The sequence below is a fragment of the Scatophagus argus genome, chromosome 12 (assembly GCF_020382885.2).
Source record: "Scatophagus argus isolate fScaArg1 chromosome 12, fScaArg1.pri, whole genome shotgun sequence".
NCBI classification, from domain to species: Eukaryota; Metazoa; Chordata; class Actinopteri; family Scatophagidae; genus Scatophagus; species Scatophagus argus.
In genome coordinates, this window is record NC_058504.1 from 10,705,866 (window position 1) to 10,733,372 (window position 27,507).

A 27,507-nucleotide genomic window follows, 5' to 3' on the forward strand; every position below is an offset into this window, starting at 1 on the left:
GAAAGACACTTTGTTACACCTTTCAGAGGCCACGAGAAGCCTTCAGTATTTCAGAATGATCCCTGAGGTGGGAGCTCCTGGTCTCCCTCAACAGGCAATATGCTGGTGTCTTTTACACAATAGGCTGCCTGAAGGCATCTGTACAGAGGCCAACTGTGAGGGGGGAAAAAAGAAGACAACTTGTAACAAACCAGCTTAACACCTACTATTTAGGTTTTCTCTCTCTCTCGCAGTGGCCCCAGCTCTGTTTCCTGCAGCTAACTGCTCTGACTTGCTGTATGGAGAGACTCCTATCAGACCAGAAGGCATCCCTCACAATGCAGCTCAAACATAACAGATAATCCACATGCACTTATCCTGCAATAATATAAAATATGGCACATCATAGCTTTAAATCTTGATTTATGAGCCAGTTCTTTAAGGTTTTCTTTAAGACATTTCACAGCTTGTTGGCCGTTTTTCTTTTTCTTTTTTTCGTGTTTGTGTCTTTTGAACACGTGTCTATTTTAATAAGCTGTGTAACTTTTGCTAAACAGGAGCTGCTGTGACCACAAGTGGCAGTTAAAAGGTGAAGGCAAATGTTAAGGCAAAGCGTGGGCTAACATTAGCATCATTACAGAGGACACAAAGTCATTGGTCTTGCTAAACGACTACTGAACAGAAAGAGCGTTTTGTTTTTATTTTTGTTTAAAATCGCTTTTGAATTATTTTTTGAATTTGTGATAAAAGAATACCCTGACTGATGATCAGAGAGGAGATTTATGCAGACAAGCTGACACTCAGAGAGCTCATTGTGTTACACAGATCTGACAGTTAGTTTTTGTTAAACAGGATTTTATTTTGGGTAACCTGGATGTAATTAGTGTATGCACACTGCCTGTTTCTCAACGCTCTTGTCAAACTCACTGGCTGTACAAGTCTGACAAGTTTTGAGCCTTTTGAATCTGCACTGTCTATGCTTGAGTACTAGGACTTATGAGAATATATATATATATATATCCCCTCTCCTATGGTGCATGTGTATGTGTCTTCCTCAAGCTCAGGTCCGGTCCTCTACCCGAGGCCTGGGAGTTTGAGGGTTCTGGGATTGCACTCTTCTGGACAGAGACCACTGATGCTTCGGCTTCTCTCGTGCCTGAGGTAGGCCGATAGCATTAAGGATTTAGCCTAAAGGGTCTGCGCTGGATATGTAGCCCCGCCCTGACCGGGCTTTGTAATCAGTGGTGTTACCCACGTAACTTAGATTTAAAATAAGACCTGGTCCGCAACCCTGACAGACAAGCAATATAGAAAATGGATGGACGAAAAGACAATGAGGAAATAAGGGGAGAAGCATTGCTCTTTTTCTTTTTTTATTTACTATTGCTATTTTTAGTACAATCACTCAGTCCTTTGTTGCATGGAAGAGTCCCCATCTTTGGTCTCCACTGTTGGAACGTCCTAGTTTCTCTTTCCATCCATTCACTATTGCAAAGTAGTCTTCTTCAGAGAATTCCTGCCGGGGGTGGAGGAAATGATGAGCAGTCATTCACAGAATTAGGAAGGAATTTGGATTTGGGTTGGCTTCATCAGGTTGAAACCAACCATGGATGATTGTGATGATGTGTGCGCAAGCAAAGCCTTGTAATTTTGTGCGTTTGTGTGAGCGCGCTAACCTCAGTGAACTCCTTCTTGATGGTCTCAGCTCTCTGCAGCTCTGTCTCGATCACTTGGATGAACTGGGCTGTCCGGTCTTCTGCCCGAACATTACAGAAACCGGCTTCTTCAAGGAACTGCAGGAGAAGAGGCAAAGGAGATGAAGCAGAGAGGGATCAGCGCTAACAACAGACGGACAGTAGTTAGCAACACATCCACAGAGAGTGCCACCAGGGGAAAACTTTTACTTTTTATTAGTTGCTCAATATGCATATGTAGTTGTTTGACATAATCTTCACTTCACCTTTGTGTGCTTGAAAGCATTAAACCATTAACATATCGGTCAGCAAGGTAACTTTATAGTTAAAGGACTGGACTCATTATACTGTTTTTTCTTTCCCTGCATTTTGTACCTTTAATAGAAAGAGGACAGCGCACATATGACAGGAAACAAGGAGAAGGAGATGAGGAAAGATGTGAAACAAAGGTTCCCGGCCACAATCGAACCAATTACCCATAAGTCACCAGGATGTGTGACTCTTTAAAGAATGCTGCAGCGTTTTAGATTTCATCAGTATAATAACACCACTTCGGTAATCCCTTCAAGTGAACATAATGTCTGTGTTGATTATTTATCAAAGTCTCCTTATTGTTTATGTGGTAGAGCAGACATTAGACCTGACAGATTTGAAAAGTATGAAGTGCATTATTACACAACAGCATAATGCAGTTTTGTAAAAATAAAAGGAGATGTGACATAAAGGATTGTTATCGACTCTTTCAAGTCTTTCAAGGAGAGTGGGACATTTTGCAGTTGGAAAATGTACTTGTTGGTGCTCCCTGGTGGACAAACTATGTAAAGCTGACAGCGCTTCACATCAACAGGTGGAGCAACTTGATTGATTTATTAACACAGAATTAAGAGCTTACCTTTTAACTTATAAAAGTTTGGACATCAGTTAGCTTATATATTGGCTCAGAAGTGGGAGAACAGACACTGCAGCGTACCCAAGTCTCAGCTATACTTTATGTGCCACTCTTCTCGTCACATACCGGTAAAGAGGACCAAAGGACTGGGCTCTTCACAGTCCAATCACAAACTATTGCATAATGGATCTGCTGTATGTTTACCTTGCCATACTGTGAGGGTGTATAGAGAATGTAGCCTCTCTGTTTGACGTAGGCCTCGAACACTGGCGACCAGGGCTTCTCCCCGCAGCAGTAGTCACTGATAAGCAACTGGCCACCTGGCTTTAACCATGACTGAACACAAAGAGGGAGAGTGAATAAAAAAAAAATAAGTCAGTAAAGTCAGATGTCATAAAGTAACATGAAAATAAAACAAATTTCCCAGAGAAACATGTATATGACATAATAATGTCGCTCGTATATGTTTTGTAAGATTTAATAGATTTCCTCTCAGACTAAAAATTGAAAGAAAGATCTGAACAGCAGCGAACTGAAAATGTGGTCTTGAAGCTTATGTAGAAGATGCTCACATGGAAACGTTTGAAGAGGGACAGTTTGTCATCTATGTGCAGAATTGTGTCTCTGCTGTAGATCACATCAAAAGAACCTTCTGGGAACGTCCTCTTAGTGGCATCAGCCACCTCAAACTGGACCTGAGGTGGAGCACATGGCATTATTGATTTATTTAAGCAAACCATTATCTATGATATTCAAACCTATAGGATGAGGAACATTTAGACCTACTGAGGGGAGCTTCTCAGAGATCGCCCTCTCCATGGCGATGTTCACCATGTTGTCTGACAGGTCCAGGCCATGTACTTGCACTCCAAAGGTCTGAAGGGTTACATGATGAAACAGCATTATTACAGCCATTTCAATCTCTCTTTCACCATTATTCGGATAACCCCAACTATGCCAGAATCCTCGGCTCTTACCTTTGCCATGTAGAAGTCTCCTCCGCCGATGCCACAGCCAACATCAAGAACCTTCTGCCCTGGCTTCAGGTTCAGGAGGTCCACAAACTCCTGATAGAACAACAACAAGTTTCATTCTTTAGTTTCATTAAAACCCCAAAGATAAACCTGCACTGACGTGTTCAGTAACTCCAGTGGTTGAGAGATAAGGATGATGATTAGGACAGATGTGATATTAAGCAGCGGAGATTTTAAGTGTTTATTTTTTTATTATTTTGTTTGCGACTCTTCTGTTGCTGCTGAAGTACATTTGAAGCCTTTATTTGTAAGAAGCCACACTATCAATCTATCACACTCTGAGATGGTATTTAAGAACAGCAGTGCTTTGAGCTACACTATATAGACAGGGTTGGGCTGGGGCCCTTACCTCCACTGAAGGGAAATCTTTTCATTTTGGACAATGCTATGCTTACAACTTTGTGGCAACAGTTAGGGAAAGATCATTTTCTATTCCAGCATGACTGTGTCCAAGTGCACAAAGCAAAGCTCCATAAAGACATGGGTGTATGAGTTTGGTGTGGAAGAACTTGACTTGACACAGAGTCCTGACCACAACCCCATCCAACACCTTTGGGATGAACTGGAATGGAGACTGTGAGCCAAACCTTTTGGTCCAGCATCAGCGCCTGAGCTCACAAAGGCTCTACTGCATGAATGGGAAGCTGTTATAGCTACAAAACTGTATATATATTTAGAATTTTCATTTCATTCTCAACTTCAGTCTCATAGGTCATTTGTTTGCTGAGCTTTTCACTTTTGAAATCACACTGATTTGTTCAGTATTCTTGTTGCATCCTCTCACAAAGGCACCTTTTTATTCCCTCCAGTCAATTTCGTTACCTTTGTGGTGTTAAACCCCCCTGTGCTGACGTAACCGGCCCCGAACATCTTCTCGTAGCGCAGAATGCCACGGCTGGTGTACTGCTGGTTGTCCAGGAACTGCTGGAAGGTGCTGAAACCGTTCTGGGTGTTTGAGGAGCGGGGAACCTTCTCCAGCAGCCAGCACATCTGGTTTGGGTTGTTTTTCATCTGGAAAAGGAGGAAGAAGAAGACATGATAGAAAGGATGGAGATGCCTCCAGATCATGCCTCCATCACACACTGCTATGGCCTCCTACTTTATACTTTAAATTTTATTTGACATTTCAGAAGACTTAAATGACTCTACCTCAATGTAGGTCTTCACGTTCTTTTTTAACACAATGTCAAAGCCAAACTTTTGGCCCCCCTCTGGCCCTTCTTCTATTGACGATACCAGGTGGCTGTACTGTGCGTCAGTGCGGTAGCAGGTAGGGTTGAAGTCCCTCTTGGAGTCACCTTGGTAGAAAGTTACAAGCTGAAATGAGTCCTTCTCGCATTTGTAAAGAAAAATCTATTTGCTATTCCTGCTGAACATTCAGAATCAACAGAAAAAGACTTATATACATCGTTTTAAGAGACAAAATTGAATCTAGACTACAACACTTTTTTTGTCATGTTCCAAATTTAAAACAGAACCTTGAATTGAATGTGAATCTTAATTATTGTAATGAATTTCTCTAGTCAGATTCAGTTTGTATCAATGTTTACGTCGTTATTATGATGAAAGAGAGACGAACATGTCTTGATTGCTAGCCCAGTACCTGACCGGTGGTTGCAGGACTCTCTGAAGAAAAGAAAGCCACCGGGTCGCAGCCAGCCCAGCATCTTCTCCATAAGGGACTTCAGCTCCTCGTCACTCACGTACATCAGCAGCCAGTTGGAGAAGATGAAGTCAATGCTGAGGAGAACAGGAACAGACACACTAAATACAAGGTATAATTTTAATTTAATTTTAACCACACACGTTAACTGTAGGACTTTTTGTTAAATCTATCTGTTTGTATTTGAAACAACAGCAATTTAGCATCTCCAATAAATACGATCCAGTTTTGTGTTAGTTTTAAGCTATTTTTTTGGTAAAAATAGTCACATAATGTCACTTTAGTTAGCATCAGCTGACAAATCAAATTGATGCCCTGATGATGTCACTAAATGAAAACTTAAAGAATCTGCATAATTATTACAGTACTAACGCTACAGGTGTCTTAACGCACACCTGTTCGGGGGGACTTCCAGCTTTGTGACGTCAGCTTGCATGAAGGTGACGTTACTGTGGTGACCGTTGTCCTGCCTGTTCCTCTCCACAAAGCTTTCCATGAAGTCCACGGCAGTCACATGGTCGGCCACGGTCAGCAGGTGGCGGGTGTAACGACTGTCGAGACACGCGTCAGTATAAATCTATCCAGCCTTCATTATCAATCCATCACGAAGCATTCAATCAAAATATTTGTATTAAAATTCATTGTATTAAAATTCATTGTATTAAAATTCATTGTAACAATGTTAATTCATTGTTGTGCAAGGATTCTTGCACAGAAATAAGGTCCTGTTCTCCCAGCTTTGTAGAGACAGGCAGTCTCTCAGTCCTAGATTATTATCTGTGAGCGTGTTATGGTGTTATCCACTGTGAAATCTCACGATGCCACCTGTCATTCTGCTTTAGATTCATAACTGGTGACTGCACTTTAACAAAACCTGGGCTGGATTTCTTGCATTCCAATAAGAAAGCATCATTGGCTTCGGTCTTTGGCAATACCTTCACCTAACCCTAACCTCAGCCTAACCTTAAAGCACGTCTTCAGCCTAATATTCTAGAATTTATGTTGTGGGGACTTGCATTTTGTCCCCATAAGTCAGGCGGGTCCTCATCATGTGACTGTGTAAACAGATTTTTGTCCCCACAGGTACAGCTTTGCGCTCACCCAATGCCAGCTCCCAGCTCCAGCACTTTGTATCCAGCCAGGCAGGGCAGCATGGACAGGATCTCAGGAAGCTCCTGCTGGGTCAGCTCCTTGGCACGAGAGTCCAGCATCATCTCCTCTACTGTGGCGCCCTTTGAGTGCTCCTTCCAAAACTCTGTCATGTTTCTACGAGCTGTGAAGCACACAGGTGCCCAGATTAGACTGGCAAAAAGGCATCTGGACACAAATGAAACTAACAGAATATTCACTCTTACAGGGTGAACCAGAAATTGTTTACAGCTTTCTTTCTGCTGGGTAAAATATAAAGGGAACTAGTGGTGAAGAAAGTATTCAAAACCTTTACTTAAGTAAAAGTAGCAATACCTCATCTTAAAAAAATTACAAGTAAAGGTCCTGCATTCAAAGGCTTACTTAAGTATAATTAGAAAAGTACTGTCAGCAAAATGTATTTAAAGAATCAAAACTAAAAGCAATCATTTCACTGAAAGAAGCTTAGTTTTAGGGAGCTATATAGTATTATAATACAGGATGATTATTACTTACACACTAATATGTAACTAATCTTTCACTGCTGTAGCTCGGAGAAAACTTAATTTAGCTATTCTGTATAGTGTCTGACAGTCTAACCTGCAGCCCTCCACCTCCAATCTCATGAAAACATTTCTTACATCCTAAAATCCATATTTTCTTAAAAGAAGTTTAAAAACTACTATATTCAAACAGTTGAATTTATTGAAACAATGAGGCAGGTTGTTACAGAAGATTTACGGAAAATGAACAACGAATGAAAAACTGTGAAAATACTTGAAAGTGCAGGTTGGAATATTCTTACTGCGCTGACAGTTTTTCACTTTTAGTGCACAAAATCATTGACTCAGTTACAGAGCAAAGCGACTTGACATGGAGATTTTGTGCACTAAGCAATATTTTATATTTCAGAAGCAGATCAGAAATCAGATTTATATGAGAAATCTTGCTGTAAAGTAAGCAGCCACTATAGCTGCCAAATAAAGGCAGCGCAGTGAAGTAGAAATCTGATGTAGCATGAAGCAAAATCAGTCTTATTAATCTCCTTTTACCGCAGTGGGATCACGGATATCCATTTGATGAAGTATTCATAATTGTGTCTCAAATGCAAGCACAGAACGGAAAATACATGTAGCTCTGCTGATCGTGTTTTCTCTGAAATATGTGGCAAAGTTCAAAGACAACTGCCTGTGAATCATCTATCAAGTAGTTCAGAAAAAAAACAACCTGTTTTCTTTTAATATAAAATATATGTCCAAGCAGTAAACTGCTGTTTAAAAGTGACATTTTTACAAAAAATGTACTTTAATACATAACTTTTTTTACTGTTCTTCAGACAAATGTCTAGCACCCGGATTAACCTTTACTCAAACCTGATTACGGCAAACTATCTCAAAACAATATGCAGCACATCTGCAGACTGCGGAGGTTTACACTTTTTCTCCATCACAGTTTCAAAAGTGATTCATGCTTTTGTCAGTAGCGCGCGCAGTATGTTCTACTTCCACGAGACACTCTGCCAAAAGGGAGAATGCTGGATAATGTGGCAAATATAAAAATAAATGAACAAAAAAAATCCGCAAACTCTCAATGACGAAATCCTCAGGTGTCTGGATTTATCAGCAAAGCTATTGGTCTGTAATGTGTTCCAGCACACAATGCAACAAGCTTCAGGAAATGATGCAATGATGTAGTGGTATGTAATAAAGAAATATGGTCTACCATGACCGAAACAATTTACAGTAAAAACTAAAAAAAAAGAAAACACAAGCCTTTCTTTCCCTTTCCTGATCATTTGTTGCTTGACATCCAGAGACAACTCATAAATCAATCAATCACGGCACAGCAAACAACATTAAAAGTCTTCACAGTCCTCTGTGTGGGTCCACATGAAGTACTAGGAAGTTAACTTTGACACAGGATAAAGCTACAGGTTCATCTGACAGCTCACTCAAATCACTGACACATTCCAGCACAGCGTTCACAGTAGGATTACTTCCACCGGCTGAACACTTGACACAAAACAACATGTGGCAGCACTAATGAAGTCCACATGTCGGTGGCATCAGGCTCCAACACCAAACATCAAGAAAGCAGACACAAATCAAACTGTCACACCACAGGAACACAGTTTCACTCTGCTCATACCTTTTTCCATGATGGTCTTTAGCTGATTTATCCTTATTTATAAATTAGCCTCCAATAGCTACCTAATCTGGCAATTAATGTCTTAATTATATATATATAAAAGGTTACTGTAAGCAACCCCTCTCTGTCAGAGTGGAGGTTTCAGCCTGTGTGGGAGCTCCTTAAATAGCAGCAGGACCGTGGAGGAGATGGTCGCCAGGTAGGAAACTGGCCATTAGGATGCGCCAAATGTGAGGGCATGGGAGAGAGAGGAGGGGGGTGTTCATGAATAATCATACGAGGACAAGGGTCTCCAGCCTATCAGAAGCTCGTTTATGGACGTGATTCCCCTGACAGCGTGAACACATAATAAGCGTCCATAAAAGACCTCAGACTGTTGCCAAACGTTGATAAGTTAGCGCGTCAGTGAAGTACACTCACATCTGTTGGCTTACGTTGAATAGCGCTGTTTCTCCCAGCCACGGCTTCCCTCCCCGGCTCCGGGTCCGCCGCGTCTCAGATGTGCTGACGAGGAGGAAATGTCCCGTGGCATGCGCCGATTACGCAACATTGCCTCATGGTGCAGCTGTTAAGGTGGAGAGCACAGAGCGCTGAGCCGCCCTCCCCTTACTATCACGCCAGATAATTTAGTGTTTTACTGTCATTTTCTGATTAGTCCACTATCCACGGGAGGTCGTGTGGGAGGAGCAGTTGTCAGAATTAGAGACGATTGTCCATGTGCAAAAAACAAACAAAACAAACAACAAAAACTGCCAAGCTGTCAGGGGCTACATGAGCCTTCTTAATATATTAATACGTATATATACAGTCAATATATATCGGCTATCCAGCCAAAGGCACAGCCTGGTTGATGTCATGTGTAAGGGACAGGTAACAGGTAACAATTAATGCATCATTTCCTCCTTCTTTAAGATGAGTTATATACGTTTACGTGTTTACTGTTGCGCATAAGGACAGACTCTTCTACCTTTCACAATAAAAGCCTGACACTGACATACCGGTAGGCAGACACATGTATCAATATTAGTATATAGTAGTATATTTAGCAGTTAAGACAAGGTAATACAATTCATACTTAATCCTCATTATTGCCACATATATTATTGGCTAAAATACTTTCAAATTATTTTGTTTTCCAAAGCCACCTTTTATTTACATTCATCAGATTAGCTTATTTGCATTTAGATTAGATTTACATTATTTGCAGTCATATATTGTTGTGGTGCAAACACACAGACTAGATTATCATTATTTCTAAGTCTAACAGTTGCCAAAATTGCTACCATTAATAACAGTTTACATTTATTTTTCACCTGCTACAGCTGATGGTTTTCCACAGCCACAGTGTGTGAAAGGAGGCCTGGTTTGGACACTGCAGCAACTTTACTTCCTTCTAACAAACACAACACCAGCAAATTATTCTGGTTGTTTCTACTGTGTCTCCTTCTCTCTACATACAAATTATGGAAACCAAGAGTGGAAATGGTAATTTTATTTTGTTAATTTTCATACTCAGTCGCCACCAGTACAGCTGGATCTGAATTAGGAATAATATTTTGGTCAAACAAACAAACAAACAAACATTCCAAAGTTAGCTCAATACATGTTGTACTAAATGGAATAAATGCACCAGATGTGCTATTTTGAGTCAAGACTTGATGAATATTGTATTGTGATACAGTCTGTTATAGGCATGACTCAGCACGCATTACCGTAGATCTGACATTGAATTAGAGAGCGAGAGAGGGAAGGGCTTTTGGAGCTAAAGCAGTGTGTTATCATTTTATGCGCGCATGCACTCGTGGATGCGTGTTTGTGTGTATGTGCAATTTATTGTTTGTTTGACTTTTTGCCCAGTTCCAACTCAAACATATCCAAAGGTCACTGTAACCGGACTGAGCTAAATGAGGTCAGCAGTGGTTTTCTGGGACTTTAAGGCCCAGATAGTGGCTCAGAAAGTCCCTGTGTATAACCAACATGGACTAAGAGCGTGTGTTTAATGTGAATAAAGATGTGTGGTGTTTGGGTTTGAATGGATTTTGAATGTGGTTCATGTAATTGCATTTATACTCACTGTCCATTTCTGCTGGCTATGTCCTCAGCTGTGTTATCCCTGTAGTAATTACTTACTTACTATTTATGAACTACTACATAATATATCGAGACTGTTACGTTAATCCTCGACCTTGGAAACAACTAAACAAGTCTTTGAACAAGGTTTATTCAGTAACTGTTCTGGAGTCCATCACGGACAACAAGTATTTAAAACACTCAGAAGAATGAACGTTTGAACAACTACATTTCCATGACAACCCTTGTTAGTGAGACCAAAAGCTCCAGACTGGCCATACAAAATAGACCTTTCGGTGTGACTGTATTAACAGTATAATACATATTTTAAAATCAGACAAACCTGGTGTTTACACTGAAGCAAATTTGTAAATTGCAATAATTAGAAACACCAATGGTAGTAGTATTTTTAAACATCAACAACATTCACAGCATGAGGAAGAACTGAGACCCAAAGCAGCACATTTATGTGAAAATTAATATGATGTACTGGTTCATTAAGTTAGAAGATCTGAAACAAAGAAGCTTAGACAGTTTGATGATTCTTGGGGCCATTTGAGCAGACACGTGGTGTACAGTATAGCTGTGTTAAAGCTATGTTGATGTAACCCACACACTGGTAGGAGATTTGCCATCAAACGCTGAACATCACGTAACAGAGACGAGTTATGCGTTTGAACAAAAAGAGCTGAGGAGGAAAATAATTTTGGAAGCGCAGGTTGAAGAGTCTAAATCTCCCACTGCAGTGAAGAGTCTGTAAATGATTAGTCACAGTGGTATTATTATTGTTGGCACAGCTGTTGTGAAAGGCTCACTTCTTAAATTAAAGCGACACGTTCTGCAAGGAAAAAACACATTCAGAGCCATCGTTCGCAGTCTGATTTTCGTTGCTGCTGGTGTTGTATTTGTAGCCATCCAGGCTAACAAGAGACTACTAACTACTACTAAGTCTTTTCACATATTTCATTTGTAACAAAATATTCAAAATGGACATTGATGTTTAACATGTAAATATTTCATACATAATATGGACAAAAGTATCCAGACACATGGGGCTGTTTTTCACAGGTTGGGCTTGGCCCCTCTCTTCCAGTGAAGGAAAATCTTAATGCTTCAAGTCCCTGTTGGTGCAATGGTTTAAACCGATCACATTAAGTGCATTAGCATATTTATTAAGGGACAAGATTGAACTGAAACTCTCCAAGGGAGGGCACCAAAGTAAACAAAACAAAACAAAACACACTCACTCTTGTCCACTAGATGTCAGGAAAGGCACACAAAAATATTCATGACTGCTGGTAGCACAGCAGGTGCATGCAGGCAGCGGCTGTGGAGTGTGAGAGCATATGAGGAGGGACTCATGTACTGAAGAACCTTGGCAGCAAAGTCATTTGTTTCTTCTACTGTCATTACAATTTCATAATAAAGGAGAGCAGAAGCGACTGTTGACAGATTTTAAGCATCTAAAGTTTGGAAAGCAGCAAAGCAGGACGCTAATTACATCATAACGTTAAATTTAGCACAAAGAAAAACTTCATCAAAGCCTATATAACACTCAACAAACAGTTTCATGGTTAGTTTATAGGCTTGTATACAGAATAGGGAATCCTGGATGCACACTTTGAATCGTTCCTGTAAAGGCAGCTGATCCACTGAGCCGTGCTATGACTTTATATATTTTTGAAGGTTAAAGTCACATTCGACTCTCCGCTTTCAGGGCATTTCACAAAATTCTAATTCAAACGTGGCTGTAAAGCAGCAGGCATCAACAGCTGTTACATATGAAGTAGGAGGAGAATCACTGTCATGCTTCATAACATCAAAATATGACATGGTGCATTCGGGATGAGGTCTAAGGCACCTTTCAGTCCGGGGTGTGTGCCGGCTTTACATTCCTTGCACGGACAGACGTGTAATGATAATAGCAGCCCACTGTGATCATCACTTGTAAATATTCATGAGGCCTTTCATGTGGAGACAGTTTGTTTTGTTTTGTGTGCTACGCTCCAAAATTAGCAACTTCCCCTGGGACTGGAGCGTATCTCTGTCCATTTTACAAACAGGTTCTCCTAACAGAGGAAAAACAGGGAGACTCTTTCACTTTCTTAAGTGATGCTGCTGTTGTTGAAAAAAATGGTGCCAATACGATAGGGGAAATAAACAAAGATATACTAGACGTGCTTGGTCCTAGGGAGAAAACGTAATAATTGCACTTCAGTTGAACTCGAGTGCAGATGAGTTGTCACTGGAGGTAAGAAAAAAAAAAAAATCTCTGCACATGAAAGATTCAACAGAAATCTCACACACACACCACATCTTCCAGGTTTCCTTCGTCTCATGAGAGAAAGTGGAAGGTGGAATGAAACACAGCGGAGAGAGCGATCACGATGTATGTAAAACGTGTTTACTTATTGATTTTACTACTGGGGTGCATTTCTGAATTATAGAACGCAGGCACAGCACTGCTCTTTAAAAATAGGCTAACATTTCACTCTGTGTGCTCTGTGCTGTGCTGGTCTGTCTTCAGCCATTCACCCATCCATCCAGCCGTCCCGTCTTTCTATATATGAATGATGTCACTCTGAGCTAAGTTCCCTGTGATATCGACAGATCTCTGCGTGAACGCTCTGTGCCGCCCATCCTTCTTTAACCCCCCACCCCGTTTCCTCTCGTCTGTCAAGGACAAATGGAGGCACAAAGAAGCTGTCAATATTGTCTTCTGTTCCCAGAAGAATGCCCTCACAGTAGGAAGCAACAATGAATCATGAAAGTTTTCTTAAAAGTGCAAGTGAAGGAATCTATGTCTTAGACTTACTTTGGGTTTTTCTCTCTGCGTAGATCATGGAGACTGTGAGATGAGAGGTAATAGAGGGTAAGCAGTGTCACTGGATCCAGAGGGAAGGCATCCAGAGTCAGTAAGAGGCAAGTTTGATCCATCCATCTTTCACTGGAGCAACCTGCAATTACAAAACTGTGATCAAATTATACTAAAAGTCTTGCACTCCAGTCAAGACGTCATATTAACAGGTGTGTTAGATTGCAATCTCTGACTGTAATCTCATCACTGGCAAAGACAAAATCCTAAACAAAATCATAATAAGCTTTTCCCATTGTAAATAAGCGGATGATGTTTAACCATCATGGAGTTCTCTACAGTATTTCAGACTTAAAGTACAGGGTTAGATTTTCAGATACCCCATTAATATCCATACACTGCAGCTCACCAAAAAAAATGTCTGGCAAAAGACAATAAATCAAGACTGTAACCTTGAAAGATGTTTGCTTAATTGGCTATCTCAGACTGCTGAAGTCTTATACTTGCCTCAGCTAAACTTGGTAAGGCAATTTTGCACAGGACAAAGACTGTGGATTTTGTCCATCTTTGACATTGGAGTTTTGGCAGAAAAGGATCATGTCTTTCAATACGTATATTACAGTGACAGGAGGCATGTGTTTCTCAGCTGTATAAACTGTCGAGACTGTGTAACATCCCTCAGAAGACCAGCATGCTTTGTGAGCATATGATGCATGGAATAAGTCTACCTGTTGAGGCAAATCCTCACCTGACTAATCCTTCGCTGAGGGACTTAAACCACAGTGTGGGGCTGTAACTGGAACACTGAAGATGTTGAAGAACAGTTGAAGAAGACAGGGAATAGGTAATGCTTACTCATCTCTCAACAACAACTGTCAAGGTACCCTTGAGAAAAAGTTTACCACTGTATAGTTTTGGTGAGTTTAGCTCACAGGTATAAAACCCTAGATAGACCTAAAATCACAAACAATTTCGTTCCCTTAATTGACAAATCCAGAATATATGAACAGGCAAATATTGTTCATCTTAGAAGGTTAACTGCTGTTTCAGTTTGCCCATGCTTAGTGTATTTGCACTGAAGGTATCAGTTTGTCTGTCACACTTGGATAAGTTGCCTGCTGGGCGATGAGTGGCTTCAAAACTATTAGTGAACGGGGACAATGCTGCTTGAACATCCACGTCTTTGACTCAGATTTAAGGTGAACATGAAGAAACCTTCCATCTTCAACAGATGAATGTGAATGCAACTTTCTGGTTTATGTATCAATATGTATCAAGTATCAATAAGAAAATAGATTTCTGAGTGGAGGGGGGGCTTAAAACTAACAAAGGCAAAAAGGTACACAGCTACTAGAAGATGCAGTACAGTGTAACTTAACGTACACTATATAGACAAAAGCATTGGGCCACCGGACCACGACACCAAAAGGAACTTTAATGACATTGCATTCTCAATACACAAACATTTTTGCAGCTCTAACAGCTTCCACTCCTCTGGGAAGGCTTCCCACAAGAGTTTGGAGTGTTTCTGTGGGAATTTTTGCCCACTCATGCAGTAGAACAACAGTGAGGTCAGACACTGATGTTGGACAAAAAGGTCTGGCTTGCACCTCCCTTCCAGTTCATCCCAAAGGTGCACAACGGGGTTGAGGTCAGGGCTCTGTGTGGGCCAGTCAGTAACACACGGGCCAGCGATGAAATACCACTTCCAACTTGTCACAGCTGTGCAACAGTAATAATGCTGTGCTTTTACTAAAATACAAAATTGAAGACAGGACTTATATTTTGAATGGACTAATCTTTGAGAGAGGCAGTGAAAATGATTATTAATTGAATTCTTCTACCACTGAAGTTTAACATCTTGTTGTAAATGCATGCAAACTGACTGTGTGGAGAGGAAGGTAATTGCTGCCTCTTTTTTTGCATCTGTTTACTATATGTAGTGCCTTGCTTGGTTTAAACCTGTTCGACACTCTCCCCCTCTCTTTCTCATTTCAGTTGTGATTGTGCCACAAACACCACCTGCTTACTCTAACAAGCACACAGCTCAATCTTTTTTTTTTTTTTTTTCTTTTTTTTTTAAATTTCAACTACTCTGGAAGGAGGTTCATATTTGTTGCAACGAAGGAGTTTCTGGCTGAAATTAAATTTCTGTTGTTGAAAACATTCTTCACACATCTTTGTACAAGTGAGTCATCAGAGACGGGCCCGTGCGTGGTCTAAACTCACATAAAAAGGTGAAAATCATAAGACATGGCCAAAATTAAGAACAATTTTTAAAAAAAACAATCAACTTCATCAACAGATTGTGAAGGAACAACAGTGTTGACATTATTTATTGTTGAAGAAAAATCTACGGAAGTTAGCCTGCTAACCAGCTGGCCCTGGCACATCCTGTCTCTTAGTATGGTACAACTTTGTACCTCTTGAGGCAGTAGTCTGATAGCACCCTGTAGTTTCAGCTGGGAGATCCTACACGAGCTCTCTTAGCGTTTAGTAGTCTTGCGCCTATTTTTATACACATTTTAATACAGAACTTGATTGCCTTGTAACTTATTTTAAAATACACATCATTCAAAGAAGAGATAAACGACGTAGGATGTGAAAATATCACGCTTTTACACATTGTTTTCTCCAGGTGCTGATGACCAACTCTCTCTCGTTTCTCTGCTGCCTGCCGTGTCTTCTTAATCTGCTCTGTAACTACAGTTGAACACTAATTAAAAAGCATCACTCACAATTAAATACAAGAAAGACTTCACCATAGCCCATTTATTAAAAATGATTTCCTTTCTGTCTTTTATTTAGCAGTTGAGAAAAAAAAAATATTTTTGCTCTGAGGCGCTTGAAGACATCACGAGCCCGAAGCTACAATAAATAAGCAAATTAAGAGAGTGTGTGTTATTTAAGCATGTCAAGATGAATTTAGACCACCAGCCTCCATTGTGTCCAACACCTCCCTGAGGGTCCATTTATAGTCTGACCTTGTCAGTGCTCTGCTGTTTATAGTTTTAAGCAGGACATGATGTTTAACATGAATTTAAAGACTTGGGGAGCAAAAGTCCCCAGAGAAAACAAAGATGACCTTTGTCTGCTGGCTTTCAATAGAACAAATTAGACTGAGCACAGGAGGAATCACAGTGTCTGACAAACCAGTCCTCCTTTTTTCAGGACTTTGATAACCCCCTCTCCAATCTTACCTGCCATCTTTGACTCTGTCAGGCCCCTCCTTCCTCTGAAATGTAGTCATTTGTTGCCCTGGAGGCTGAATTTGAACTTGCATTTATATTGCACCTCATCATAAACGTCACAAATGTGCACAAACATTAAAATTCTGGATTGGCAATAACCTGCTTTAGGACTTTGAAATCACTGTTGCAGGCCAGGGCCACCAGGGCAAAAGTAATTACACAATCTGTTTAGGTGTCATCAACACATAATTTCTGTGGTCGCTCAAACATGAAGGAGACCTTGAAGTGCTGATTCGTGTGTGTGTGTGTGTGTGTGTGTGTGTGTGTGTGTGTATTTGTGCCTCTCATTGGGCCTGGTGAGCTGCTGTCAAGGTGTGGAAATGTAATAAGAGTCGCTGTTCTGACTGTTATCAATTTCAGATGCCCTTGCAAACAATCAGTCAACAACAACAATATTTATGGGAGTGAATGATGCTGGAGAGAATGAGAAATGGCAATTTACTAAAGCTTTGAGGAAGTCTTGATAAATTGAAAAAGTTAGCATTGACAGAGGTTTGGACAGTGCTTAAATGGCTATATAACAACGTCTATTGCAGTCGTTCTACCACTACTACTAATAAATAACGTTAGCGTGGTTTTAGATTCAGTCAATTGCGTTTTGCTGTTATAAAAGAAATGTACCTTTTTGTTCCAGCTGTTAAAGAGTCATATGCTGTTTAATGTGCTGCAACTGACCAGCTAATTAGATATTTAACATTAAAACTGACATTAGCAGTGAAATTTTCCCTGGGGAATGTTTGACGGCTCATTCAGTAAGCTAAGCTGCAGGACAAGATTTGTGCATGTTTAAGGAAACTTTATCAGGAAAGCTAATGTGGCTTGCTGTTCAAAGTCTGCTGCTGTGCTGTCGTGGGTGCTGTCCGGCTGCTCATTAGGGCGACCATCTGCTCGGGCCACTATATGATGGTGACATTACTGTTTTATGAAAATAAGTAAATATTTAATATAATATATATAACCAATTTTGATGAATTAATTCAAAAATGGACCCAAAACTCAAAACAGCTTTTACAGTATACAGGATGTGCATTATTGCATACGTCTATGGACTGAGTTATTATGCTGATTATGTTCATAAGACTTAGTCTGACTAACTCATTAAAGTGCGTGGGCTGAAAATAAACTGGTGAAAGATTTTACTAAATAAGCCAAAAGTTGCCCCATAAATATGACATGTAAACTTACCAATACAAAATCACTACGTAAAAAATTATGAAGTACAAGCACAAACTCAAAACAACAACAAAAAGTTGTATTCAGAAATGTAGCAGTGAATGATTTGATTGATTTGCCACCTTTGGAGCAGAAGTGCACCACAAGCAATCTCTTCTTTTATGTGAAAATCAATTTCTAGAGTGTGTAGAGCATGCAATCTTTCATGATTTATTAGACTGCATTTTTTAATCACATTTTCTCCTGCCAGGCTTATAAATTACTGGCTTTTATGACAATATGACTGTTGAGAAACTTTTGTCCCAACAAACAGTAGCTGCTCACTCAGTGGTGTTGACTTCAGCGTTTAGAATTATTACAAACCCCAAAAAAGTGGATTGAAAATTTAAAGGGTGAATTTGTGGACACCACTCATACAGACAGAGGCACTCAATGCATCAGACAACATCCTATACTGACTCTAGACTGTTTTGTTTGATATAATAAATAAAGTGTATATAAATAATTGCAGTATTTGTATTCTTATCATTAAAGAGGGATCAGGACCATTTTTTAAAAATAATAATCATGCCAGCTGACATGCAACTCAGCACAGCGCTGCTAACCTTCTCCAGCAGGAAGCAGGGCTTGTTCATTGGTTAACTGCATCTGTCTGGCCTTGCACCAGTCAGGGACAACTTATTTAGCATGAAAAGCTTGCTTAGAGTTTGCCTGCACTGATTAAAATTTGGCCAAAAGAAGAGTGAAATACAAAAACAAAAAATTCTCTGAAGATATTATCTGAAGACATGATGCTCCACCGACACTCATTGTCTGGGGGGTCGGGGAATACCGAGGCTTACGTTCTAATGATTTTCTAGGGCCCTTGTCAGTTACGAACCCTTAGAAGCCTCCTAACTTCTCCTCTAACTTTCATGACTGAGCCACTGGATTGCAATGCCTCATTAAACTTCGGATTAAAGAAGCAGATTTTGGGTTGAATTTCCAGGCATTTGAATATTAAAATCAAAGAGGAATTACAGTTATGCAGTAAGAAAAGGGGGTGATCTCTTTCCTCCATTGTAAACTACCAGAGCAAAGTGACCTTATGTTGGCAAGCACACAGGATCAGCAGTTTTCTATGATTCACTTTGGATTAAAAAAAAAGCAGAGATGGGGCATGGAGGTCTGACTTGTAAAAGCTGTTGCCTCTCCTGCTTCTCCCCTCTAAAAGCATGAAGCAGAGCTTTTCCTCATGCTTAAACTGACACCTGCAGACTCTGGGCTGGGGATAACGACGCACTGAATCAGTGGCGTAAAGGCACACTTCTGAGCCCGCATAAATCAGAAAATCCAAGTAATTATTTTTATTTCTCCATCAACCCACGGATCAGTACCCTTGAGGTGGTTTTCTGTCCTCTACCCCTCTACCTCCAACACCACTAACACCCAGCATCTTTCTTGCACTGACAGTTCAAGCATCTAATCCCACTGAAGGACCTCCAAGGTTGGTGAAGATGACCGTTTTCTGTATATCAGAGAGAAGCTGACTAAGAACAGGAAGAGAGAGAAAATGAGATTGAGATAGCAACAGAGATGAACAGAGATGAAGGAGAGAAAACAACTGAGGAAGGAGAAAGAGAGAAAAAGAGGGAAATCATGTCAACACAACTCGGCAAAAAAGCCTCTACCAGCCACTACTCCTGTCGGCTCTGAGGTCAATAAGTCAGCATTCGAGCTGCAGCACTCCGTGATCTGATAACATCTCAGAAAGTTTAGGAGAACTGCTGCACAGTACTGTTGTGTCTCTGTCTATGTAACTAGTACATGAGTATGTGTGTGGGTGCCCTTGTGAGTATCCATATTTGTGTGGGTTTGTGTACCTGTATGTGTTGGGCTCGTACACTACACTGTTCCTCTCATTCCAGAACATTTAACCAAACCAAAAGGAACTAAAGGTTACAATATTGTAACCCTAGTTCTATAAACACAGGGAGAGCTCTCTATTGGACTCTGTGGGTAATACTCTCCCTTATCACTACCACATATTAGTCCACCAAATTCGCAAGCAAACCACAATGTATACTGTGTGTAAGTTGGGCTGCCTTTATGATCTCTGTGTATGTGAAGGGATTCATTGTGGGAAATGAGCAACCAGAAAGCTGCTTCAGGTGGAGGAGAAATGAAGCAAACGACTTGACCTTTAAAGCTGTTGACAGAGCACATTTTTCTATGCGTGAGCAAACACAACTCAATTAGCTTATTATGGAGGCATGTGGTTAGAGGCAGTCATGATGGCGCTGATGAACATAATGAACAAACTAGAAAAGTAGAATAAACCGGCACTTCAGCTGCAGCAAATGACCTCTGACTTTCCAACCTCAATAGGGCTGTGAGTGAACTCTAATGTGTGACCCTGTGGTGCTTCTACTCTGAGGTCAATGCTTATTACTATGCATGACTGAGAAACAAAATCACGCATCCACACACACCTATTTCCTTTAAAAAAACACCCAGTTTATTATCTTTTGGTCAAATACACCAGAGGAGAGTGTTTTGTGGTTTGCATAATTTAGCATTTATTTATTTTGCAATTATATATATATTTTTTTCCCCCTAATTAAGTCTGCATAAAAGCAGACTTTTCCCTTCCTGCCACTTTTCCAAGCGCGTCATCTATAAATTACATTTATTAAATCATAGAAATGGTTTTGCCAAATAGGTTCTGAAGGAAATGTGCTGTAGTTGGTACCCCTATACAACTCCTACTGCTACTACAACAACAACAATAAATCCTTGTGTCATTTTACTATTGCAATCTTTGCTTCACGAAGCACAGCATAATAGGATACAGTACAGATGACAAGCTATACCTTATTAAAACTCTAAATGTTTCTTTGGCAGATCGAGTGATAAGAATTTTATGATTTACTTTTTCCTCATTTTCTGCCTCCTACTGCCTTTCAGCTCTGGAAACATTTTTGTTTTTATTAAAGTGATTCCTTTTATTACTCTCTCATACTCCCTGATCTTTTGTCTACTCCATACTGTCACTGACATGTGTAACCATCGAGTTCTTTGTGTCCTCGTTTTCCAACACACTTTTCCATACTATGCTATAATATTTCCTGAATTATCATCAGCGTTAGCTCATTGGTGATGCTGCAAGCACCTTCTGGCCTGTGGCAAATTCCACGGTCCAAGCGAGGTAGTCAGAAACAGGCCCTTCCCAGCTGACACGTGCTGGTCTGACGCAAAGATGATCAAAAATAAACACACAACAAACCACCTACACACATATACATAAACAACTCATTACATGGCTTGCGCATGGTTTGTCTCATAAATTCTCCAAATAACATCAGTAGGAAACATTATTGGAAAATGATATTTCTATTGGTATTTCTAGCTTCTCTGAGACATGATAACTGCTTGATTGCATGACAAAGAACCCCCATTAAAAAGAAAGAAAATAATTCCTACTTAATCAAATAAAGGAGTAAATGCTATTCTGGAACCTCAGCCACGCTTGTAGACGTCTACAGATTGTTTTAATAAATCATTATTTGAGTCTTTTGGGAGTGAAGTAAACAGCTATGCTCCAGGCTAATGTTGCGTAGTATCTGAGTTTGCCAGACTCATTTATCAGCCACATTATTACTATTATTATGATTATAATACACGTTGATGTTGAGCGACACACACACGCAGGACTGTGGCGTGTATTTTAATTTGATGTTGTTCATTTTGACCAGCATAGCACGTTCTTGCAGTATCCTGTAGCTTTAATCCACAAGATGAAAGTAACTTTACTGAACTGCAGTTTTCATCCCACAGTTTTATATCTCACACAGCCAATAACTATGATAACTCCCCATTTTTTCTAGTTTCAGTTCCATGAATCTACATTTTGGAGCCCATACCCTTTTTTTCCCAGCACAGGCTACTAATGAACTGGGTGATGTAATTTATAGGACAGGTAATTGAACTTGTATATCGAGCAGCATGCACATAAAAATTCACACAGTCGCAGACGACAAAGGCCCAAAGTATCCACACAGACTGTAGGAAATACAAAATAAAAACACACGGAGTAAAAAACACCAAGCAGAAAATTTGTGTTTATCTTTGATTCTTGTTATTCTGCTGAATTCAAAACTAAACAACTGGCAGATACATGTAGTAACATGGACTTGAAATAAGCTTTGTCAATGAAACATAGTCTTTTGTGAGGCAAGAGAATGTCATATGTGATTTTCTGACAGAAAGGAAAGTACAGGACATAAGAGATGAAATTATGGATATAGGCACGGTACAGTACAGGCAGCTCTCCTGACAGCGGAGGAAAAGTCATTCCAGCCACAAGGAGCAGGCAGCTAAACCCAATGTAGTATGCAGCTGCATTGTAAATGTGACTGATGCAAGGGTTGGGAGGAGAGGTTGTATGTTGCTTCATCTAACCCACTGTAACTCAAAATAGGGCTTTATCCTCAGGCTACTACATAGGCGAACAGCTTGTTGGCTTATTAGATTGTTATATAAACATTTACATACACACATGAATAATAAGAGTACACAAAAAGAACAGCACTAAACAAAGCTGACCTGTCTTAGTATGGCCCTGGGAGGAAGTGCATCAAATATGACCTCACCTGCAGCTATTTTATCTGCACAACTAACAGGACATGTTGCCCTCGTGAATGCAATAACAGCTAATCTTCGAGTAGCCAGGAATCAGATTAACTCTGGGAATATAATGTTGGAAAAAACAGCAAGGGTAAACCATAAGTGGAAATGGAAATTTCTCTGCAGCTCTCGTGCGGCTAGCTCTCTGATAGCTCTCGTGAAATATCTGCCTAGCCTTGTACAAGACTCCAGTCATGCAGAATGAGTACACGGACAGAAAATGCGGGGTAGGCATGTACATACGTGAAGAATTAGACAGGCCGTCCAATCTGAAGGAAACGACTTGATGGGCTTGTAACAGCCCCACAACAGCCACAGACAATCTTTCTGTCAAAAAGAGTTTCAAAAAATATAATACTTTGAAAACATTATCTACATACATTACCTACCCTAGCTTTAAAACAAATTGTGTTCTGGAAGGAGGATTCATTTATACCAACATTTGCAATTATTTTTCTGAATCACTGTGTAAATAACTGTTCTTTTTCTGAACAATTCTGAAGGGTTCTGAAGGACATTAATAGTTTCACCCCCATTTTGCATAAACAAAGGGATCACAAATAAATTCAAAAAGCAAGTGAAGGTGAGAATAAGGGGTGACCACCGCTGGAAGATTCTTTTTTTGTCATGCAAATTAATGTCTCAAGCTTTTGTGTATCCCTTCATGAAATTTGTGTCCTTGGGGACGCACCTTCAACCTGAACTCTCTCTCTCTCTCTCTCTCTCTCTCTCTCTTCAAATAGCCTTTGCATCCTTGGAATTGACTAATGCGCATACCCTCCAGCAAGCTGCATAAAAAATCTGTGTTTTACTCAGCTGTGTGGAACCTATATGGAAAATGCATTGTGTGAATCATTATATCGGAGGCTGCATTAGTGTGGAAATTGACTATATTACTGTCACTTTTCCTTCAAAGAATGCATGAGTGAAAGTGGCTCACAAAGTCATACTCATGCACACATGGGTGCAATTACAGGACATGAACATATAGCATATACAGACAAACTGACAGGCCTCACTCTGTCATCACCCACTGACTCACTCACTAACTACACTGACTTACTAAAAAAAAAAAAAAAAAAAACTAAATGAAAGTTGTATTGACTTAAATTTACTTGTGCGGATTGACTAAAGTCTTACAAAAAACATGTAATGTTCCCTTTCTAATGAGCAACTTGACACTTGAAACATACATAAACCCAACATATGTAAACGCCACGAGCCAGTAAATGTCACCCAAGATCTACTCCAGACAGGCCTGATTGCTTCACTATTTTATATTTACCTAAAATCTTTTTGAAGAACTTCAAAGAAGAACAACACTGTATACGACATGATTCTATTAAAAACAGATGTAAAGAATTTCATTGTAATAAAAGATATACATAATAATGACAATATCAGATCAGCTTTTGACCACTCTGATCAAGCACATGAGGTAGTTTTCACAATGCATCTAGTGTATGGATATTTGTGGATGATTGCATGTGTCCAGTTTGAAAAGAAAGTGTTTATTTTGATTGTTTGCAGTGCTGCATGTTGTATTTTCCCATTTTTTTTTCTGCAGCAGCTGCTGTGGACAATCAGACCATCAACCATCTGCAGTTTAGCTGGAACAAAAGAGAACAGAGAGCTCTAGAGTGCTGTGCAAAAATAGGGGGTGGGGGGGTGTCTGAAAAGACAAGCAAACAACTACAGCTGGGCTGACTAGGCCACAATTGGTAGAACAAAACCAAATGAATGCTCTGCTAAACCATGCAGCCACCCAAGATAAGTGAGAACAGAGAGAGTGTTACCTGAGCAGTGCAGAGGCAAACCACATTTTACAGTGTTCTGACAATTGCTGAGGTAGTTCGAAGGTCGTTTTGAGCAGAGAACATCTGCTCAAAACCACTTAGTATTTAGCCAATGTAGTGCACCAACTGGATTAGCTAAAGAAAGATGGTCAAACCTTTTTTTGTTACACCAGTTTTATTCACTTCGAGACCTTATGCACTTGTTTATTCTGGTTCCCGAGAAAACATGTAAAGGACTAATCTCTAACAGCGTACACTGTTTTGCTAGACCAAGAGCTACATTAGATACATGACACACACACATGCTCATATGGCGACATTTTAATGTTGGCCGCGATGAAATGTCAGCTTGCTGATGAAAGAGGCCAGTTCTCTGCCCTGTGGAGGTGCTTGCGAGTGGAGAGGACAGCAGATTTAGAACTGGTTCAAAGCCAAGTGAACCATATGTGACCTGCTGGCCTTTTGTCCACACCTAGTGTACATTACGCTGTGATATTATATCATCATAGCAGTATTTGATGTGTTGGGCTACAGAGGGGACAGTCACTGTCCGCGAGCAACTGCACACTGCTGTGAGAAATCTCTAGTCAAGAACAATTTAAATAAGAATCAGCACAGTCAGAAATGCAGCTGGAAGGGGGAATCTTCAAGAGCAGGTTCATTATGATCAGGATGAGAGGCTTTGCTATTTATAGGACATCAAAGTGGTGGTAGTGGTGTGTGTGTGCGTTGATGTGAAGCTGTGTGGGGCACCGCAGTCTGAGGATAACAATGTCTCCTCTCTCAGGGATCCTGGTGTTCGTGTCTTGGCAGAGAGAGACAGAAGAAAACAACACCGAGGGCATCCAATTAATGCAAAGGAAGGAATGTTGGTCCATTCATGTGATCACTGATTCACATTCTGTGATAATGTTGCCAGCGCTGGCAGACAATGTACGTATTAATGTTTTTGTCACATGCTTGTTGTTCGCAACCCAACCTCGGCGGAAATCCAAACACACTGCAGAAAGGAACAGCTGGTTACAGATTGGCTCTGCTGAAATGCCTACATCTGTTAACATGAAACAAACATATATATAAAAAAAGACTGTTCTTTTCTGCAGCACTGTCCAAGTCACTCTCCACTTCTGGAAGAAATCCCCGACTGTCATGGACCAAAACAAATTCACTGAGTTGGTTTGATCTTTGCATCAGTTCCTAATTTAACACACACAGTGATATGCAGAAAGAAAGCACGGCCTATAAATATAATATTAAAACAAAAAATGCCTAACTTTATATTCTTTGAACCTTCTTTTTTAAAATACGACACACGCATTAATATGTACTACTCATTTCATGACCACATTTTTGGCCAACACGGACATACACTTACAACTTCATAAAGCTGATATGGTAAACGTGTTAGCACACTATTGGATTCACACACCGAGGAGACAAGGAGCAACATTAACACTGACGTCATCTGAAGTCGAGTTCCTGTCCCCATGTTCCTGATGAATGGAAGTTCAATATTCACCCTCCTTTAACCTTTGGTTGCTCTCTGTTAAATATATGACGTTGTTTAATGCTGCAGTCATGGTTGACAAAGGCCTAGATTAGTGTTTTATTATTCACCTGGTTTACTAAACATCCCCATTTCATAAAAAAAATCGTTAACCAAGACAACACTTGGGTCAAGGACAGTTATTTATAGGGTAAGCTGCATCCAATTAAGTCAACGTGTCATGCTGAAAGCCTCTGCAGCTAATGGGTTCGCATCAGCATGAAAGATAAACAGCAAACACGAGGACATACAAGAGAGGAGACAGCTTGATATTAATGATAATACAGAGGATCATTTAGATGGAGATGGCTGTTGTGGTGCACAGACCAGATATGCAAGGATCAAAGAATCAAAATGGCTCACTTAACAAAATTATCAAGCTGTGTTTTCTCTTTGGTTACGATCTCTCTCTCAAGAGAAGGAGTTATTTTGAGAGTTTAGATCACTTATGCTGTGTTTATGACAATTTAGGCCTCACCAGCCCAACAAAAGGAGTCTGTTTTTCATTGCTTATACTCACTCCTGAAAGCAACAACAACTGCTTCAGCAAAGCTCACTTCTTTGTACTAAACCTTTGATGTCAGTCCACATTTATTCTCTGCACAACAGTGACACGGGGATAATTTGTTCTTCAAAAACACATTGTTCACCACTGCCTGTGAAGTTCTGACACTTTCACTGCTGATCTGCATAAGGCATTTAAAGAAAGATTATCCCATTTTCTGTCACTGTCTGACTGCAATGATCTAAGAGTCTGCACAAATAATAATCTCACCAATCTTTATCAACCATCAATTTTAAAATGCACTGTAAACTGCAACAGCCAGTCAGTAAAAAAAAAAAAAAGTCCTAAGTGTATTTTTTTAATCCATTAACCTGTGAAAGTAGCTGTGGGTGATGATGAAGAGCCTCGTGAAACCAAAACCTCCTCCAGATTGTTTCACTCAAATAGAAGCACTCAATCTTACGGACAGCTTGGTGAAAAGCGATGCGGCGCACCGACTGCAATCGTGTGTCACCAATAAATGCTTTAGATACACTTTTACAAAGCAGAGGTGTCAAAGTGATGTGGCTCTGATACCTGGATCATTTCATCTTCTCCAAATATCTTAGGCTATATAAACTAATAAAAAAGGCCATAAAAAAAGACACAAGTGAGGAGTGTTACATCTCTGGTAATTTAAGATTATGAAAGAGAAAAACACAGCAAAGAAAAGGAGAAGATAAAATTAAAGAGGATGTGTAAACTTAAGTGACTATTTATTAAGTCCAACCAGTCTGGTCTCATTCCCAGCCTGTCAAAAGCCGCCGCTCAGGACTGAATGTAACTACAGTACAAAACACACGTGTGTCATTAAGCAACTGATAGTTCAGTGGGTCACGCAAACGACTTTCAGCCAGGAGACGGGAGTGGGCGCTCTGTATGTCAGAGAAGACACACGACCTATCTTTTCCTCAGCCTAAACACAAAGCTTTTGTGCCTAAACTTTATCAAAGTGCTAGGCCACGTGGTAGAACTACTTTGCAGCAGGAAGGCTTTGCAACCTCCTCTAGTTACTTTTGCTATATCTGTCATTCACTTTATGCAGTTTACAGTTCCAAGTAGTGTTGGGCAGTAGCAGCATTAACTACCTATTTGAGTACTATGCTGGTAGC

General features: G+C 40.1%; 1 protein-coding gene and 1 long non-coding RNA gene across 4 annotated transcripts; both read right to left on the reverse strand.

Moving 5' to 3' along the window:
• Positions 1-1,339: 1,339 nt before the first annotated feature.
• pmt (phosphoethanolamine methyltransferase) lies at positions 1,340-10,631 on the reverse strand. 3 transcript variants are annotated; one of them, XM_046406852.1, is made up of 12 exons: positions 10,610-10,631; positions 6,361-6,532; positions 5,655-5,810; positions 5,200-5,336; positions 4,746-4,894; positions 4,419-4,607; positions 3,540-3,629; positions 3,349-3,438; positions 3,135-3,257; positions 2,767-2,898; positions 1,656-1,772; positions 1,340-1,495 (listed from the first exon to the last, which is right to left on the reverse strand). In XM_046406852.1, the coding sequence occupies exons 1-12, from the start codon at positions 10,614-10,616 to the stop codon at positions 1,385-1,387; spliced, it is 1,473 nt and encodes a 490-aa protein (XP_046262808.1). In that variant the 5' UTR covers positions 10,617-10,631; the 3' UTR covers positions 1,340-1,384. The 3 variants fall into 3 exon arrangements, with proteins under 3 accessions (XP_046262808.1, XP_046262809.1, XP_046262807.1); XM_046406853.1 differs by lacking the exon at positions 10,610-10,631 and adding an exon at positions 8,970-9,105; XM_046406851.1 differs by lacking the exon at positions 10,610-10,631 and adding an exon at positions 8,536-8,690.
• A 1,387-nt stretch (positions 10,632-12,018) lies between these two features.
• Positions 12,019-14,640, reverse strand: LOC124068330. Its single transcript, XR_006844901.1, has 3 exons — positions 14,169-14,640; positions 13,421-13,562; positions 12,019-12,674 (listed from the first exon to the last, which is right to left on the reverse strand). It is a non-coding gene; the product is annotated as an uncharacterized LOC124068330 (long non-coding RNA).
• Between the last annotated feature and the right edge of the window lie 12,867 nt (positions 14,641-27,507).